At 46.3% G+C, this 19090-nt stretch overlaps 1 protein-coding gene across 14 annotated transcripts in view; it reads left to right on the top strand.

The window, feature by feature from the left end:
* The window catches only part of TRAK1 (trafficking kinesin protein 1), a 210898-nt gene that overhangs the window by 155982 nt on the left and 35826 nt on the right, over positions 1-19090 (top strand). For all 14 annotated transcript variants that reach the window (XM_031663456.1, XM_031663453.1, XM_031663457.1 and 11 more), the window contains 4 exons: positions 4563-4639; positions 12644-12760; positions 16283-16383; positions 17267-17375. In XM_031663456.1, coding sequence (XP_031519316.1) covers positions 4589-4639; positions 12644-12760; positions 16283-16383; positions 17267-17375 — 378 coding nt within the window. In that variant the 5' untranslated portion in view covers positions 4563-4588. The remainder of the gene's footprint in view (positions 1-4562; positions 4640-12643; positions 12761-16282; positions 16384-17266; positions 17376-19090) is intronic.

Here is a 19090-nt window from a genome sequence, read left to right as displayed (position 1 = left end):
CGGGCCTCCTGCCAGTGTGGGCTGTGGGCAGCCCTCTGCCTGGCACATTATTACACAGTGACATCAACTACTGTCCCAGTGCCAGTGGTTTCTCGGGGATGCCCCATCTTGCCTCTGACTTTCCATCTCGTGCCCATCTCCAAAGGGGACATCACTCATGTCCTTGTTGTCCCAGTGAGAAGCCCTGATCCAGCGCTTTTTGATTTACCTCTCACTCAGTTTTATCTCTTAAATCTCAGGGAAAGAGCCCACTTCTTGCCATCTACAATATTCTTGCATTAATCCAACAGCCTTGATGCTGGTCAATCTAAATTGCCTTGCACCCCCTCCCCCATTGCTGCACACTGGAGCCAAAATGCTTCTGAAATATAAACCTCATTGCATAACCCCCCTTCAAAAACTCTCTAGTGGCTTTCCATTTAATTCCACACTCCTTAAAGGGACTTGTCTGGCTTTGAACCCCCTGAGCCCCATCCCCCAGGCTGCCCTGTTGTCTATGTGCCCCAGGAAGGCAGGTGTCCTGCCTTGTTCAGTGCAGAGCTTGGTGCGTGGTAATGGTGGTTTGGCGTTAGTCAGAGGTGAGGCATGTGTATTTTACTATGATGAGTAGGCAGCAAGTTGCATTTAACTTCTTTTTCTAGGAGATGGACCATAATTTTCTTATATTAAAGTGCTCTAGAGACTGAGCACGGTGGCTCATGCCTGTAATCCCAGCACTTTGGGAGGCCGAGGCAGGTGGATCACCTGAGGTCAGGAGTTCGAGACCAGCCTGGCCAACCTGGTGAAACCCTGTCTCTACTAAAAATACAAAAATTAGCTGGGCATAGTGGCAGGCACCTGTAATCCCAGCTACTCAGGAAGCTGAGGTGGGAGAATCGCTTGAACCAGGGAGGTGGAGGTTGCAGTGAGCCAAGACTGCACCATTGTACTCCAGCCTGGGTGACAGAGCGAGACTCTGTCTCAAAAAAAAGAAAAAAAAAAGTTATTGTAGAGGTTTATGGTGGCTCTTTTATTTTACCTTTCTTCCTTTTTTGAAACATCTTTTGGGTGGAAGTGGATTTATTTGGTAGCACTCCTTGGGTCAGAAATGGGACTTCTCTTTGAAATACATTCTTACAGAGAGAGAAACTTGACCACGGTTGATTGTAGATTTAGTGCCTAGGAAGTTGGCATTTGAAAAGCATGAAGGCATGGTTTATTATTTTTTCACTTTCATTGGTCTCACTCCTGCTTCCTTATTTCTTGGAACAGGAAATCCTAAAACATAGAAGTTAATTGGTGGCTGCTCAGAGCCCCTTGGCCTGGATAGAGTCTCCTGTGAACACCTAAGCCTCTGAACCCAAGGTCAGAGCTCTTTCTTTCCCCTAGGCCCAAATGCTGCTCACTCTGTTTACACACTTCTACACATCGATGGTTTGTGCCTTGTTCTCGCGTCCTTTATGGTCTTTGTTTTAGTCCAGGAGCCATACTGGCCTCGGTGCAGTCCCTGCAATGCAGCCTCATTCTCTTTGACCTCAGTTGGGTCCTTAACATCCAGATTCTTAATGTCTCAGAGCCTCAGTTTTCTTATCTATGGAATGGTCATCACAACAGTGCCTACGGGGTTGTTGTAAAGATTAATTGAGAAAGCATGTTAAATCCCTTGACATAATAGGGGAACCATCAGTGTTAACTGTTGCCTCTACCGATAGTCTATTATTTTGACATTTGCCACCTGCTAGCTGTGTGACGTTGGGTGAGTTATTCAGCCTCTCTGGGCCTTAGTTTTCTGTTGTAAAATGGTGTTAATGTAAGTGCTTACCCCTCACAGTATTGCTCTGAAGATTACATAGAATAATCCATATAGAGGGCTATGAATGGTGCCTGGCCATAGTCACTGTGCTTAGTAAACGTCAGCTCACTGCAGCCTCCACCTCCCGGGTCCAAGCAATTCTCCTCCCTCGGCCTCCCGAGTTCGGATTATAGGCGTCTACCACCACGGCTGGCTAATTTTTGTGTTTTTAGTAGAGACAGGCGTGTCTTTTTATTGGGTTCAATTTTTAAAATATTTTAAAGCTTTATAAAAGGGCAGCACAAGGGGTCCTTGTAAGTGGTAGATACATGCACCAATACAGGTAATAAAATTACACAGAGCTTAATACACACATATGCACACAAACAAGTGCAAGTAAAATGGGAACTCTGAGGAAAAGTTATGGATTGTATCCGTGCTGATATCCTGGGTGGGATATTATGATCTTGCAAAATGTTACCATCGGGGGGGGACTGGATAAAGGGTATACAGGATCCCTCTATATTATTTCTTCTTCTTCTTCTTCTTTTTTTTTTTTTGAAATGGAGTTTCGCTCTTCTGCCCAGGCTGGAGTGCAGTGGCACGACTTCTGCCTCCCGGGTTCAAACTGTTCTCCTGCCTCAGTGTCCCGAGTAGCTGGGACTACAGGTGTGTGCCACCATGCCTGACTAATTTTTGTGTGTGTATATATATATATATATATATATATATTTTTAGTGGAGACAGGGTTTTCCCATGTTGGCCAGGCTGGTCTCGAACTCCTAACCTCAAGTGATCCATCTGCCTCGGCCTCCCAAAGTGCTGGGATAATAAGGCGTTAGCCACCGCTCCCGGCTCCTCTGTATTATTTCTTCTGTCTGCTTGTGGTTATCTACACATGACTGACTGTATGAGTAATTACAGTTATCTTAATTCAAAAACTTAGCCTTAAAAATTTGAGTGTTATCTCTAAATATAGTGTTAGAGAAATAGCAGCTCTGAATCTTATTGTACAGAGAATAGAGCCAGGTTAGTTAAAATGTAGCCCAGTTTTCTCTTTTTCCAGGAAAGTGGTGGACTCAGATTTTTGAGGAGAGTGGGCGCCGGTGAGCGGGTGTAAGCAGGCCCTCAAGTGACAACAGAAATTTAAACACAGAGGCCACTTAGTTGCTGTGATCTGCTACCTGGTGTATAAAGGGTGCTGCAGATGCTTTGTCGTGCTGGCTGGGGGGCCCCAGGGTTTTTATCTGCACGCTTGCAGACCATCATAGCTGTGCATGAAGAAAATTAACTCGGGTTGGTAGCATAGCAGTCTTAAGAGCTTGTGTGACCTCGAGCTGATGGACTATCTAGAGCAATTTGAGCTGGACTTCATCTACATCAAATTAGATCCAGGTTTAAAACTACCCTTATAAATCTCCCTTGCTTCTCTCTCCCTGGCAGCTCTGTCTGAGGCAGCATATCCCCGCCCCACCGCTTGGACAGGAGGGATCTCATGAAAGTGTTGGGTGGAGGGGTCTTGTCTGCTGGCTCTGATGGCACTGTCTTGATAGGGTTTCAGATTTAGAACCAGATTTCAGATCTCCTCCCTAAGCTAGAAAATCATTCCAACAGATCCGATTTCTCTGAGCTAATTTACTAGGATGATCTCTACTTGCATTTAATAAAATATTCAGAGACCTATTGAATTTCAGTGGTAATGCTACTGAGTTTGACTTAGTAATACGCTTCAATTCCCAAATGCGTCGCATGGGCTGTTACTGAATGTGGGTCACTAGGAAAGCTTTGACTCCTAACAGAATTATTCACTGAAGTCTTAGTTATAAAGCATTACTAAGAAGTTATTTATTTAGTCCCAAAGTGACAGGTTTCAAAAAATTTTGCACATTGACTGGCCATAAATCCATTTATATTCACTCCTCCCCCCATAGAATAAAACTTATGCTACCTTCTTGGTGTTTGTTGAACTGCAAATCAGTTCCTTGTCATTGATTTAAAATAAAACAACCCTGATGTATCTTTAGCAGACAAGAACCTTCTTTTGTTTCACAACCGATTTCTCCAACGGACGGAGAACAAAGACCCATAGTCCTAAAGTGCTTATGTGCAGCCTCGTATGACCACAGTAAATTGTACATGTAATGAAATATTACTCTGTGTGTGTATGTGTGTGTGTGTGCACGCGCGCAATCGTAGTAGTCTTTTTAATGTATATTTAAAAAATAACAACCTAGTTTTCATGGTATGGAGCTGATTGCATAACCTTAGAATGTGGGCCACTTGGGGGGAGGGGGCTGTGCCATTTTGAAAGTATCAGTTTAAGACTCTTGTTTAATAATTATGACAGCAGCTGTTTTCTGAAGGATTCCAGTCTGTTCATATGGTTGGGTCTGTATGGTTAGTGGAGTCTAGATGCTACAGGCCTTTCTCATCATTCACACATGGGTGGCTGTGCTGCTGGCCCCCACCCCACCTACTTCAGTTTACTGAATATCTGTGAGGCCAGACTGCCTTCCACTCCATTGCTTCGCCCTCAGCACATGCTCACACACACAGACACACAATGTCAAGGTTTCACAGGGGTTACAAGTCCCCCTGCTCATCCTCCAGTCACTGGAACTGGGAAGTGAAATCTGGTGGTGGTGAGTACATTGCGGGTTGAACCCAGCAGAGCCAGTGACCCTCCATGCCTAATGTGCAGGCACAATGTTAGGGATGCTTTTTTACATGAGTCATTTGTTTGGCAGGTTTGTGACACCGGGAGTCTCATTGTCATTTTTATTTCTTACAGTTTTATGTGCTGAAAGAGTTGGCCAGATGACTAAGACATATAATGACATAGATGCTGTCACTCGGCTTCTTGAGGAGGTAAGTGCTCCAGGGGAAGGCAAAAGAGTTGTTTATAATCGACTGGTTTTCATTGATACTGATTAAAGCATGCCTTATCACCTGTTTCAGTGAGGAATCTTGGAAATTGGTCTCTTTCAAGGTATAATGTAATGGCTTTACTTTATGAACTAGTAGCTACGTAGGCCTTTATAGCTATAATTTTGTGCAGATATTTTATGTTTTTAAAGGAATATATTAATGGCACCAAATGTGGTGCGTTTAAATACTTGGTAGAATATCCAGTTGTAAGTGTAAAAAGTCCTGAAACATTGACTAATGATATATTTTAAGTGCATCCAAAAAATGTCAGAAAAATGTATCATCGTCTGTGTCTTCCTAATGTATTTTAAGTTTTGACTTAGGCTAGTGGAATATTATGCAGTGTCAGCATAGAAATAAGCAAAATAAGCATGGCAAGAAAAATTTAAGTAAGTTGCTTAAGATTAGATGAGCTGCCTATATTTTAGAGACTGGTTTTCTGAATTTCTTCTGAGTATTCTGTTGCAGTTGAGAATTAAGTATGACGAAGGTCTCTAGAAACAGATGGGTATAAGTGTATCTGCATGCCTGGAACAGGCCAGAACATGGTAGGTTCTTAGTATTTGTTGAATAAATCTCCATCATTAATACACTGCCCCCTTCACTGAATCAGGCCTTAAATGAACAGGTGCTGCCTTCTAGCCCCTTGCTTCTGCTCTAGAAACTGGAATGATTTTGGGGTATGTGATTATTATGTGGAGGACACAGAAATCATTGTCATTGTTTTCAACCAGTGGGAGGTCAGGGTTGAAGCTCAGACAGAAACTAGGCCAGACTGGTTTCCCAGAGGTTTTTTTGGGGGTGTGTGGCATTCTTTCACCGTTTTTATGTCTCTCTATTCCTGTGTTTCTACCTCTGCACATCCAGCATTCTCTTCCTGGTCCTGCAGTCCACTCCTGTTTGAAGTCACAAACTCATCAGCTCCCCAGAAGTGATGTCAGGGTTTTTGGCTATGTGACAGGGTGTCAAGGGCGGTATTTTGGGGCACCGGCCTCCAGCCTTCGGGTGTCACTCCAGTTGCGGCTGTCTCTGGTGTTAGCCACGTGGCAGGCTGCCTTGGTTGGCACCACTGACTTTTGAAAATGGTTGATTGCTGACCCCTTTCTACTGCAGCCGTTTCCCCCAGCAGTGCTCTCCAGATCTTACAGACTGCTTCTGGCGCCCGCTCATCAGCCCCTGTTCAGGTCATTGAGTCTTCTGAGAGGGGTCCTAAATCTGTACCTTCCAAGGCCACCACTCAAACTCTTGGGGCCTCAGCAGTGAGATTTTAGCTTCTCTCTGCTTTACTCTTCCTTGCAGCTGCCACCGACCATGCCCTCTGTGACCCTCTCACCCTTTCTCTAAGGCTCCTCGCTGTGTAGTCAAGGCCACCCATTGCTCACGGTCCTGAATCCTCCTCTAGCCCTTCACTGTCACTGGGGACATGGCTCCTGCTCTCCCACCCTTGGCCCTCTATGGCATTTAACTGCATCGGTTCTTTCCTGCTTCTCAGTCTTGTGCTGCAGGGCCTGCCAGGGACCTTTGAAGCTAGCCCCAACCCCATCCCCAAGTAGTCTGTGCCCTTGCTGAGCCCCAGGCTTGGGAGTCACCCCACAGTCCTGTTTGTTTTGTTCATCCAGCTGGATGAACAATGTATTTTTTTATTTTTCTGTAGAGGTGGGGTCTCCTTATATTGCCCAGGCTGATCTTAAACTCCAGGCTGATCTTAAACTCTGAGGCTCAAACGGTCCTCCTGGTCTGGTGCAGTGCCTTATGCCTGTAAATCCCAGCACTTTGGGGGGTGAAGACAGGTGGATCACTTGAGCACAGGAGTTTGAGACCAGTCTTGCCAAAATGGCCAAACCCCGTGTCTACAAAAAATACAAAAATTAGCCAGGCGTGGTGTATGCCTGTAACCCCAGCTACTCGGGAGGCTGAGGTGGGAGGATCGCTTGAGCTTGGGAGATGGAGATTCCAGTGCACCGAGATCATGCCACTGCACTTCTCCTGGGCACCAGAGTGAGACTCTGTCTCAAAAAACAAAACAAAACAAAATTAGAACCAAACTACAGCCACTGTTTATTTGAATCTCTCACATTTTTAAATTAAAAAATGCTCTCACCTTGGCCTCTCAAAGTGCTTGGATTACAGGCATGAGCCACCAGAGCCAGCCTGTTTTATTTTTAAAGGGTCATCATGGCAACAGTGTCTGTTTGTGTCTGTGTGTTCCATATCTGATGCCATTCTGTTCCTGTCCTGATAAGATTTACGCCTGAGTTACTGCCTTTCCTTGGAACTAGGAGGGTGTCCTGGTTAAAGTCTAACTGTCCCAGTCATGTAGCTATTGCCCTGTGCCATGCTTTTCCTGGGCTTTGGCTCTGTTTCTTCTGTTCTCGTGCTGTGGTTTGCATACCTGCTGTAGGCAGGCAAGTGGGGTACTGGCGGATTTGCACAGGATCCCAAAGCACAGCCTTCCACCAGCGTGGAGAGTTCACTTCTGGTTTTAAGGGGAACAAGATGCTGTGGCTCGCCTGGGCTTGCTGCTGTCTGGAATGCACCTTTGGGCAGAGCTTGCCTCCTCAGTTACAGAGAGGGTGATTCCACTGGCCCCTTAGTCATGCTTTTTGTCCTGAAATTGGTGAATGAGATGAGTCAGTTGCTAAGTGTAGGCGGCAAGCTGTTCGGAATCTCTAGTAGGTGTGTCAGTCAGCGCTAGAGTTCATTGGTAAAAGGGGGCTGAGACTCAAGTTACAGTCTTTTTTAAGTCTATGCTTTGAAAGCATAGTGAGGAGAGGAAGGAGGCAGTTAGAATGAGCGCTACCTTGCCTCATTTCTTGGGGGAATAAAGGAACTAGTTCTTTTAATAGCTTATTTCCAAGGGCCTAAATTACTTGTTTGTGGTCTCTGTTTCTCATTGTAGTTTAATCCAGTGACCATCTTCTAGCTATTTTCTGGTTTTTATCCTTTTTTTTTTTTTATGTTGTCCAGGCTGTTCTCAAACTCCTGGCCTCCTCAAACTCCTGATTCTCCCACCTTGGGCTCCCAAAGTGTTGGGATTACAGACATAAGCTGCCATGCCCAACCTGTTTTCTTGTTTTTAGAAGTAAACATTAATCATATTTTGGCTAGAGAAATGGGAGGTTTTTTTCATTCTTGTAATTCTCTTTTTTTTTTTTTTTTTTGAGACAGAGTCTCGCTTAGTCGCCCAGGCTGGAGTGCAGTGGCGCGATCTCGGCTCACTGCAAGCTCCGCCTCCCGGGTTCACGCCATTCTCCTGCCTCAGCCTCCCGAGTAGCTGGGACTACAGGCGCCCGCTGCCTCGCCCGGCTAATTTTTTGCATTTTTAGTAGAGACGGGGTTTCACCGTGTTAGCCAGGATGGTCTCGATCTCCTGACCTCGTGGTCCGCCCGCCTCGGCCTCCCAAAGTGCTGGGATTACAGGCGTGAGCCACCGCGTCCGGCCCATTCTTGTAATTCTCAAAGAAAAACCCAACCAGCCTGTTGCCTCAGTAATATTAAAGAGAAAAAACTGGAGACTCTACAATAACATTTCTGTTTAAATTTCCATTTTATCTATAACTATTTTTAATATAACTTGTTATTTTCGATGTTTTGAGTACATGGTAGGTGTATGTATTTATGGGGTACATGAGATACTTTGGTAAAGGCATATGCTGCATCATAATCACATCAGGGTAAATGGGGTATCAGGCTGAGCAACATGGCTCACACCTGTAATCCAGACAGGTGGGAGAATTGCCTGAGGCCAGAAGTTTGAGACCAGCCTGGGTAACATAGTGAGACCCTGTTTCTACAAAAAGTTAGACGCTGTAACTGAGGAGGAGGCAAACTTTGCCCAAATGTGCATTCCGAAAATGAGATAGGCATGGCGGTGCATGCCTGTGGTCCCAGCTACTCAGAAAGTGAAGTGGGAGGGTTGCTTGAGTCCAGGAGTTGGTGGCTATGGTGAGCTGTACTTGCACCAGCGCACTCCAGCCTAGGCAACAGAGTGAGAAAAAAAAAAAAAGGTAGAGGGGGGAGAAAGAAAGGGGTATCATCACCTCAAGCAAGCATTTATCATTCCTTTGTGTTACAAATATTCCAATTATACTTTGTTGTTTTTAAATGTGCCATAAATTATTGTTAACTGTAACCACCCTATTGTGCTGTCAGATACTAGATCTTATTCTAACTCTATTTTTATACCCATTTGCTATGACTTCTTGCTGCTTCTGGCAGAGAGTGTTCTTTAAAATTACCCTAAAGATTACATTTCTGGTGTAGACCAGGGAAGTGTTTGTCCTTAGTGGGGCATGAAGAGGCGAGGCAGCCCTTAGGTGCAGGGTTTGAGGTGTAACGAGTAGGACAAAGGACTTCATTGTTGAGCTCACCGCTCTACTTGTTTTTCTTCCCCTTCCTGTCTCCCAATTCCTGTTGGTTTCTGGCCGTTTGTGTGCTGGAAGTCTTCTGCATTCTTCAGGCGCCCTGGCAGTCCCTTGCTTTGCCTGAGCCATCTTCATTATTATGCTGTGTGCTTGATTTGTTTGCATTGAAATGCGTACAAAATGTGGCTAAAGGCTGGGCGCAGTGGCTCACGCCTGTAATCCCAGCACTTGTGGGAAGCTGAGGTGGGCAGATTGCTTGAGGTCCGGAGTCCGATACCAGCCTGGCCAACATGGTGAAGTGCCATTTCTACCAAAAATATAAAAATTAGCTGGGCAAGGTAGCGTGTGCCTGTAGTCTTAGCTACTTGGGAGGCTGAGGCAGGACAATCACTAGAACCTAGGTAGCAGAGGTTGCAGTGAGCTGAGATCATGCCACTGCACTCCAGCCTGGGTGACAAAGCGAGACTCCATCAAAAACAAACAAAAAATGTGACTAAGGCATGCAAAATATCAGTGCTTGTTGGAACTTGACAGCCTGGATGCGTGAAGGCAATGCAGATCAGGCAAGCACTGATGAAGCACCTGCTGAGTGTTCAGTCTGAGAACTAGTTCTAGTAGAGACATTTGATAGACTTGAGTTAGATTTTTGGAGACTATACCTCCAAAGAGAAGTGAACGTTAGTATTGCAGTTTTAACTAAATCCAGCTGAAACCACCTGGACTAGGTGCTAATTTTGAGTCAGCCCCTGGAGACTTTAATTCTGTGCAGTCTCCCTCACACAGTTCTTTGAATCCTTTCCTCTAGGTACCTAATAAGCACAACTGTTGAGTCTCAGAAATGACAAAGGCCCATGAAATAAGGGACCCCTTTTTCTTTTTTTTTTTCAATTTTGTATTTTGAGATGGGGTCTCCTGTGTTGCCCAGGCTGGTCTTGAACTCCTGTGCTCAGGAAATCCTCCTGCCTTGGCCTTCCAAAGTGCTGGGATTACAGGCATGAGCCACTGCACTCAGCCAAGGGAACTTCTTGGTAGACACTGGGCCAGTGTGCAGAGATGAGCATCTCGGTTAGTTGGGCAGATTCACCGAGTCCCCTTTGCCCCATGACAGGACTGTCTCCACATGGACTGTGTTTCTAGAAAGGCAAGGTCATGATGGGGAGGCACAAATTGTGAGAATGAGTTGGGGAATTTGCAACTCTTTTTTTTTTTTTTTTTGAGACAGAGTCTTGCTCTGTCACCTAGACCGGAGTGCAGTGGGGTGATGTTGGCTCATTGCGAGCCCTGCCTCCTGGGTTCAAGTGATTCTCCTGCCTCAGCCTCCCGAGTGCCTGGGATTACTGGCTCCCACCACCACGCCCAGCTAATTTTTGTGTTTTTAGTAGAGACAGGGTTTTGCCATGTTGGCCAGGCTGGTCTCAAACTCCTGACCTCAAGTGATCCCAAAGTGCTGGAATTACAGGTGAGAGCCACTGTGCCTGGCCTATCTATAGCTCATTTTTGATACTGTGATACCTGGCTGGCTTCTGGGACTGTGGTGACAGCATTGCCAGTTTGGGGATTGTGGAAGGCCTGGAGGAGAGAGACCATCATCCTGCAAGAGGGAGCCAAAGTGCTGTTGAATCCAGTCTTCTCAAACTGTACTTGACCTCAAGCGCTGCGCTCATACCGCAGTGAAGTTCCTGTGGTTAGCAAAGGGAGATGTCTGCGGTTGCATGGAATCATTGGGTGGATATCTAAGACGTTAGAAATAAAAGCTGATTATTCTCTTTATTCTAAAACTCAGCGAATCATAAAGTTAGAAGAGTTTTTCTAGAATATCTCAGCTAGCCTGCCCCTTTACTGTGCCTCCATTTAACAGTTGAGGGAACCCATGTTCAAATAGAGAACCCATACTCTCCCAGTTTACAGCAGGATAGTTCACCTGGAGCAGTTCAATTTGTGACCAGTACCTGCTGTAAGAAACATAGCTTAGGTTGTGACCCAGTACTCACATAGGTAAATATGTGACAAGCAACAGTTTAAACATGAAATAATACTCTTATTACATATAATGCACTTTGGTGTTTTCAATTCTGTGCCATTGTATTTAAGTTAAAACAAAATGTCGGTTGCTGTTACTAAAATGGTTCTCAACCCACCAATGGGTTTGAAACCTGTGGCCTGAAAAATGAATCTGTTGGCCCAGCACAGTGGCTTACACCTGTAATCCCAGCATTTTGGGAGGCCGAGGAGGGCGAATCACCCGAGGTCAGGAGTTTGAGACCAGTCTGGCCAACATGGTGAAACTCCGTCTCTACTAAAAATACAAAAATTAGCTGGGCGTGGTGGTGCGTGCTTGTAATCCCAGCTACTCAAGGGGCTGAGGCAGGAGAATTGGTTGAACCTGAGAGGCAGAGGTTACAGTGAGCTGAGATTGTGCTACTGCATTCCAACCTGGGTGACAGAGTAAGACTCTGTCTCAAAAAAGAAAAAAAAAAATCAATCTCTAGTGTACTTGATCCCTGTGAAGCAAAAGCCGTTTGCCTGGGACATTGTGGGTAGTTAATAGCAGGTGTTGGATCAGAACCTAGGACTCCTCCCCAGTGTTTTTCCTACCCCAGATGACATGTTTCCATTCTTTCTTTCAAACCACATGAACAGAGTAATTAGCATATACTTCTAAAATGATTTAATTTTTCTGACTTCTCCCCTTGCCAGCACCCAAGTTGAATCTGACTGTGGTAGCAAATCGCTAAGTCTGCATTTGCTGATGGCATCTGTCCACAATCAGGGGACGTCTTTCTCCCCGCAGAGGCTACCCTGCCTTTATATGCCACTCCGAATTTTCCTCTGTGTACTGGCTCTGCCTGATTGATGCCATCAGCTGAGCTAACAGAAAATTCTGTGCCCTTAAGAGTGTTTTTGTCTCTGAATATGGCAATTTTATGCATAACATCTCCATTTTGAAAGTTGTTTTTTTTCTTAAATGAAGCCTAAGTAGCCTTTTCTAAGTAAAAAAACAAAAAAGCATGTAATTGTTTTTGAGAGTAACTTTAAACATTTTTGTTTCACATAAGGCAAAAATAAGGAATTCAATGCATTTCTGCCTAATGTATGCTGAAGAGGCTGCCTCCCTGTGTCAGCTCTTGGCTTCATTGTAAGAGCGTTTTATAATTTCTATATTTATTCATTCATTCACTTAACAAATAGCTACTGTTTCCCTGTGCCCTGCCCTGGCCATACAATAGCCCAGCCTGCAGGTGGAGAGACAGGTTATCAAGTGATTCCACAAATAACAAAAGCAGTTGCAAACAACTGTTTTTAGAAGCATTGTTTTCTTCCCCATAGGAACAAAGATTTGTTTTCATTACATTTTCAGACTTCCCTTTCCTTGCGTGATGTCCATGTAGCTCTCACATACTATATGGGCAGAGGTTACGCCTGTTTTAACGGGCATCAAATGCCAACACAGATGGTGAATTATTAATTCCTTTGTTATTTCTAGATGCTCATGTTTTCCTCATTTGACACTGAGCACCTGTTGACTCCTTCAGGAAGCACAGGTCTTTTGAATCCCTATTCTCCCTCTTTCCTTTCATAGAAAGAGCGGGATTTAGAATTGGCCGCTCGCATCGGCCAGTCGTTGTTGAAGAAAAACAAGACCCTAACCGAGAGGAACGAGCTGCTGGAGGAGCAGGTGGAACACATCAGGGAGGAGGTAAGACACTGGAGGCCGAGGCTTCCAGAGGGCCCCGCCACAGGCCTGGGAGCCGTGGGCATGGCTGAGGGAGATGATAGAATGGGGTTCTAGTTGGAAGGGCCCTCCTGAGGGCACAACCGCGGCCTGAGCCCAGAATTGTCTATTCTGAAACGGTCACCTGGGGACTGAAAGCCACCTTCCTGCAGCTCCTGCTGCTGCTTGTGTCCCTTTCTTTCCTCAGGCCATGTGGATGGGATGGCTCAGGGCGGGCACGGTCCTTACTCAGTCGTTGGTCTGTGTGTCATGTTGGGCCAGCCACAGTCCTTGTCCTCAGAGAGTCTAGACTGTAACCATGCAGGCTGATTAAGATGCTCCACGCTTGGCAGAAGGGCACCCAGGCTAACATGACAACGAGCAGTGGTTCCTGAGTCTGGCTGGGCTTGGGCCGCTGAAGAAGGAGCCCTGTTAGGAGGCCAGCTCGTGTACACAGAGGAAAGTGGTGACTCACGTTCATCGTTACAGTATAATTTTGTGTGTGTAAAACAAAACAAAAATAGCCTATTGTTTTCATGATAGAAACCCTCTTATTTCCATGATATCGATCTTGGCTAATGGACATCAGTGGTGAGAGGAAGGGCATGGAGCTTTTCGGTTTATCTTAGGGTACCTAGGTTTAGAAGGAATGATACTGATTTTCTGGAAGGGACGTGGTGTGGACAGAGGAGAGCGGCTGTGGAGTCAGGTGGGGTTGCTAGGGCAAGGATAAGAAGCTTAGAGCCAGGCCCTACTTAGTAGCTTCTTTTCTATCACCCTGTTCTTCTAACGATAAATTTTAACTGTGACAACACTCCTTGTTTCTTTTCCACTTTTCTTTTTCCTTTTTCTTTTCTTTTCTTTTTTTTTGAGATGGAATTTTGTCCTTGTCACTCAGACTGGAGTGCAGTGTTGCGATCCCAGCTCACTGCAACCTCCACCCCCCGGGTTCAAGCTATTCTCCTGCCTCAGCCTCCCAAGTAGCTGGGATTACAGGTGCCCACCACCACACCCAGCTAATTTTTTACATTTTTGGTAGAGACGGGGTTTCACCATGTTGGCCAGGTTGGTCTGGAACTCCTGACTTCAGGTGATCCTCCCACCTCAGCCTCCCAAAGTGCTGGGATTACAGGCGTGAGCCACCATGCCCAGCCTTTTTTTTTTTTTTTTTGAGATAAGGTCTCACTGTGTCACTCAGGCTGGAGTGCAGTCGTGAGATCACAGCTCACTGTGGCCTTGACCTCCTGGATTCAAGCGATCCTCCCACCTCAGCCTCTCAAGTAGCTGGGACTACAGACATGTGCCACCATGCCTGGCTAATTTTTGTGTTTTTTATAGAGAAAAGTTTCACCATGTCGCCCAGGCTGGTCTCAAACTCCTGGGCTCCAGTGATCCACCTGCCTTGGTGTCCCAAAGTGCTGGGATTACAGGCGTTAGGCCCTGTGCCTGGCCTCTTCTCCCTTATTTTCTATCAGAAACTTTCTAGTGGGAGTGGATGCCCTTGTTCACGTTCCTAAGATGTATTCACCCTTTTTCCTTGTTAGAACTATTCCCAGTACATTGTTGTCTGGGTTTAACAGTAGTTTTCATATGATGAAGCATAGTTGCCACTATATAAGAAAAGTTTTAGTCCTGGGCTTTCTTTAAGATGTAAGAAGAGAGAATGCTATTATATTTTAGGAGAAATAAAGTGATTCCTGCATTCCCTGCCCCCAGCATCATGACCTGGATTCCCTCTCATGTGACTGGTGGGAAAGCATGCTGGGTTAGCCTGGCCCCCTACCAGCCACTTGTGAGCAGCGGGATATGCCACCCAGTAACTCACAAATGGTCACCCGTCAGCTTCTTCACTATACTGTTCTTGCTTGGGACAAGCCTCACCTTGCGCAAAGAGGATCCAACTCTCTGGGAGTGGAAATGCCTTTTTTCCCCCTCAGAAGAACTTTGAATTTGAAAGGTATAACATGTTTCCCTTTGGCATATTATTAAATTATCAGTCTAGGTGTCGAAGTTAAAACTTCTATGCACATAAAATTGTCTTCTCCATGGAAGACATAATAATTCACTCTGTTATATAGAAAAGTTGCAATAAACCATAGACCCTAAGTCAAATTATAAACAAAGAGTTAAAACATAACTGCAGTTCTTCTTATAGCACTGGTTCCCTGTTCATCAGTACTGCAGAGTGAAAGGGCAAGTGAAAAATTGTACAGTACAACTTTATTTAAAAACCTTAAGTACAAATCAGGGTGATTTGCAAAGCCATCGCAGCAGGAGTCAATATAGCCATTCCCTGATGGTTGCCTCTTTTCTTCCTGTGTCTGAAATTCCTATCCAGTGAGCATTGAGCATGGAATGAGGTCCGGCTGGGCTTGCCAGGAGCCTTATGAGGGTGCATCCCAGAATGGGGCTGTGTGGTCATCCAAGTGTGAGAGCAAGGGTTGGTGAGCTGCCTATATTGGCCCATGCGGAGCTGGCATCTCCAGGATCCGATTTGGAGTTGGGGTTTGGTTCTGGCAGAAGTGAATTAATGGCCTTTTCTTTCATTTAGTAACATGATCAATTTTTCTGGCTATTTGACCAGCTGGTCATCTGGCTACTTCCAAAGCCCCTGAACAGTCGCATCCCCACAAGCATCATTCTTTTTTCTTTTGAGACCAAGTCTCGCTCTGTCACCCAGGCTGGAGTGCAGTGGCGTGATCTCGGCTCACTACAAGCTCTGCCTCCCGGGTTCACGCCATTCTCCTGCCTCAGTCTCCTGAATAGCTGGGACTACAGACGCCCGCCACCATGCCCAGCTACTTTTTTGTATTTTTAGTAGAGACGGGGTTTCACCATGTTAGCCAGGATGGTCTCCATCTCCTGACCTTGTGATCTGCCTGCCTCGGCCTCCCAAAGTGCTGGGATTACAGACATGAGCCACCGCGCCAGGCGCATCATTCTTTTTTTGAGATGGAGTTTCTCTCTGTTGCCCAGGCTGGAGTGCAGTGGCATGATCTCAGCTTACTACAACCTCCGCCTCCCGGGTTCAAGCGATTCTCCTGCCTCAGCCTCCTGAGTAGCTGGGATTACAGGCACACGCCACCACACCCGGCTAATTTTGTATTTTCAGTAGAAACAGGGTTTCATCATGTTGGTCAGACTGGTCTTGAATTCCTGACCTCAGATGATCTGCCCGCCTCGGCCTCCCAAAGTGCTGGGATTACAGGCGCCAGCCACCGTGCCTGGCCCCCAAGCATCATTCTAGTCCCCTCCCTGCTCTTCCCTGTACCAAAGTAAAAATGATGAATTTAGACAGCTTTCTATCAAAAAGTAATTGTATTTCTTTTAAATAGACCAAATGAAAGCCTATTTTTTTGAATAGCACAAAATCAGTTTAAATGCTTTCATTTTCAATGGTGAATTTTAAGAAAAATATTGTCACTAAGTGGTAAGTATTAGAATGTGAGTCGGGACGATAATCACCTTTTGGGAAGCAAATGATGGGCCCCTGCTCTGCTTGTGCAGGTGTCTCAGCTCCGGCATGAGCTGTCCATGAAGGATGAGCTGCTTCAGTTCTACACCAGCGCTGCGGAGGAGAGCGAGCCCGAGTCCGTTTGCTCAACCCCGTAAGTCACCAGAGGGCTGTACTTCTGGAGGCCAGAGCACAGGCTGACCGCTGTTGATGTCCTTGGAGTCACCTAGACAGGGTCACCTTCAGCAGCAATGGAGGTCAGCTGCTCTCAGCCTTCTCTGGACCAAGCATCTCCAAGTGCCTCAAACAGATTGATTTTACTATTTTAGCGGGACATGGATGGACAGGTTTTTAGTTTTCCTTTTCCTGGGTCTTACTGCTTATTTGTCAATTTAGATTGATTTGCCCTGGCACATGAGCGGATAATGGGTTAGGCTCTGCTCTTGGAGGCAATTCAGGGTTCTGGAGCCAGAGGTGCTGTGGCAGGTCCTTGGGACAGAAGGCGTGGTGTCTTCTCTGAGAGTCAGCAGATCCTCATGTTGGGAGCGTGAACTCTACAGCCCAGTGGGCTGCTTGCAGATCTTGGCTCTGGGACTTACTAGCTGCATGCTGTTGGCTAGGTTACTTAACCTTTGTACTTGTTTTGTAAAATGGAGATAACAGTAGAACTTAGGTCACAGAGTTATAAGCATTAATTGAGTTAAAACATACAGAATACTTAACAGAGTTGTTGGCACATACAAATGCATTATGAATATTAAATGAACTCCCAGACATCCTGAAATTGTGTAGGCTTTAAACAGAGTTGGTCCCCTGAATTCTGAGGTGATGTGGCAAGTTGTGGATAAAGGGTTGAGATGTGGGTTCTGAATTGGTGGTGAGCCTGTGCACTGGGAGCTCTGTCTTCCTGGGGCTGGGAGAAGGGTCTGGTGGGTCATTGTCCTTCCTGCAAGCCCTTCTTTGTGTCTCTAACGTGGTTTGCCAGATAGTGGGAGGAAACGCGTCTCCCTAGGTTGTGAGCGTACTTTCTCCCCTAGGTTGAAGAGGAATGAGTCGTCCTCCTCAGTCCAGAATTACTTTCATTTGGATTCCCTTCAAAAGAAGCTGAAAGACCTTGAAGAGGAGAATGTTGTACTTCGATCCGAGGTGATTTGCCCTCCCTGCTCCTGCCCCTGCTGGAAGGGAGGTGCCCCCATTCACCTTATCCGGCGAGGACAACCGTGTTTAAGTGCCCTCCTCAAAGGTGGCAGTCCGTGAAGAGCTGTACCAGGCGCTCGGCAGACGTGCCTCCTCTGTGCTCTGGGCACTGCCTTCCAGCCCAACACATGCCTCCCTGGCTGGGGCAGGCGAACCTGGTGAATGACATGGTGTGTGGACCGGGAAGAGTCGGAGATCCCCTCCTTCACAGTCATTCCTGCAGTGAGGTCTCCCCTGGTGTTCTCCAGGTCTGACCACAGCACCTGTGGAGAAACCCAGCCTTGTTTTCATGCTGCCACAGATCAGATGCTCAAGGAAGTAGTCCATGGGTGCTCAGAGAGAGCCATTTTCTTTTTTTTTTTTTTTTGAGATGGAGTCTTGCTGTGTCACCCAGGCTGGAGTACAGTGGCACGATCTCAGCTCACTGCAACCTTCGCCTCCCGGGTTCAAGCTATTCTCCTGTCTGAGCCTCCTGAGTAGCTGGGACTACAGGTGCCCGCCACCATGCCCGGATAATTTTTGTATTTTTAGTAAGAGATGGGGTTTCATTATATTGGTCAGGCTGGTCTTGAACTCCTGACCTCAGGTAATCCACCTGCCTCGGCCTCTCAAAGTGCTGGGGTTACAGGCATGAGCCACTGCGCCTGGCAGAGCCATGTTTCTTAAACAATTAGCTCAAAAAGGTTGAGCTGAGGCAACTTGGGGACTCATGCTTTTGAGTTTTTTTTTTAATTGGCAAGGCATTGTGCCTAGCATTTTGCCCACGTTATTTATTTATTTTTTTTGGAGTTCCCAACAGGGCTGAAAGCTAGTTACTTTGATTCTCATTGGAACAGGGGGCCCCAGGCTGCTAGGTGTTTTGATAACCCAAGGTCATTCGAGTGAGTAAATGACAAACCTAGGATTTGCAAGTCTGTGACTCTAAGCCCCTTGTTTTTCACCTTCATGCACTGCCCCTCTCTAGAAACACCAATGCGTGCAAATTTAGTACTGTTTGTCTTAATTAGTGGTGAGTTTCTGTCCTCTAGCCAAGGTATGTTGTGGTACAGTATGGCCCTGTTTATCAGGCCCCTCAGGTTGGAGCTGTGTGCCCACCTAGGCTGGCCCTGGGTTCCTGAGAGCCCCTTAATAGTGCAGACCGTCAGTCAACTTGAACTTGCCCACACCTTAGTAAGATCTTCATGTCCCATCTGAACAAGATGCTCTTCTGCACATCTTGTTCTCTTAGACCTCACCTCTTCCAGCCCCTTGTTCACTGATGGGTCATGTAAACCCAGATTGACCAACGAGGCTGCCCAGGTTTCCTCTGCCAGCCAGTAGCTGAGCAAGGCAACAGGCCTGTGCTGCCCATTCTGAGTCCAGTGCTGCCTCTTCCAGTGCCTGCCTCAGGTAAATGCTCCAGCCCTGGGCACCCAGCAACTCATCCAAAGCCAGCCAAGGGAATCTGATCCCAGCTACAGATTCCTGCTACCCCAAATGCATTTTCTGAAGTGTAATGTTTTTATGGGGCCAGGACTGAGGGCTCAGAGACACTTCTGTCTCACTGGGACTCTTGCTTGCTTGCTTGCTTGCTTGCTTTCTCTCCCTCTTTCTCTCTACCTCTCTGTCTCTCTCTCTCTCTCCCCCCCCCCCCTCCTTCCCCTCTCCTCCCCTGCTCCTTCCTT

This window comes from Papio anubis, chromosome 2 (assembly GCF_008728515.1).
Source record: "Papio anubis isolate 15944 chromosome 2, Panubis1.0, whole genome shotgun sequence".
Lineage (NCBI taxonomy): Eukaryota > Metazoa > Chordata > Mammalia > Primates > Cercopithecidae > Papio > Papio anubis.
Note: the sequence above shows the minus strand (reverse complement) of the source record. Positions and strands in the feature narration are given on the sequence as shown.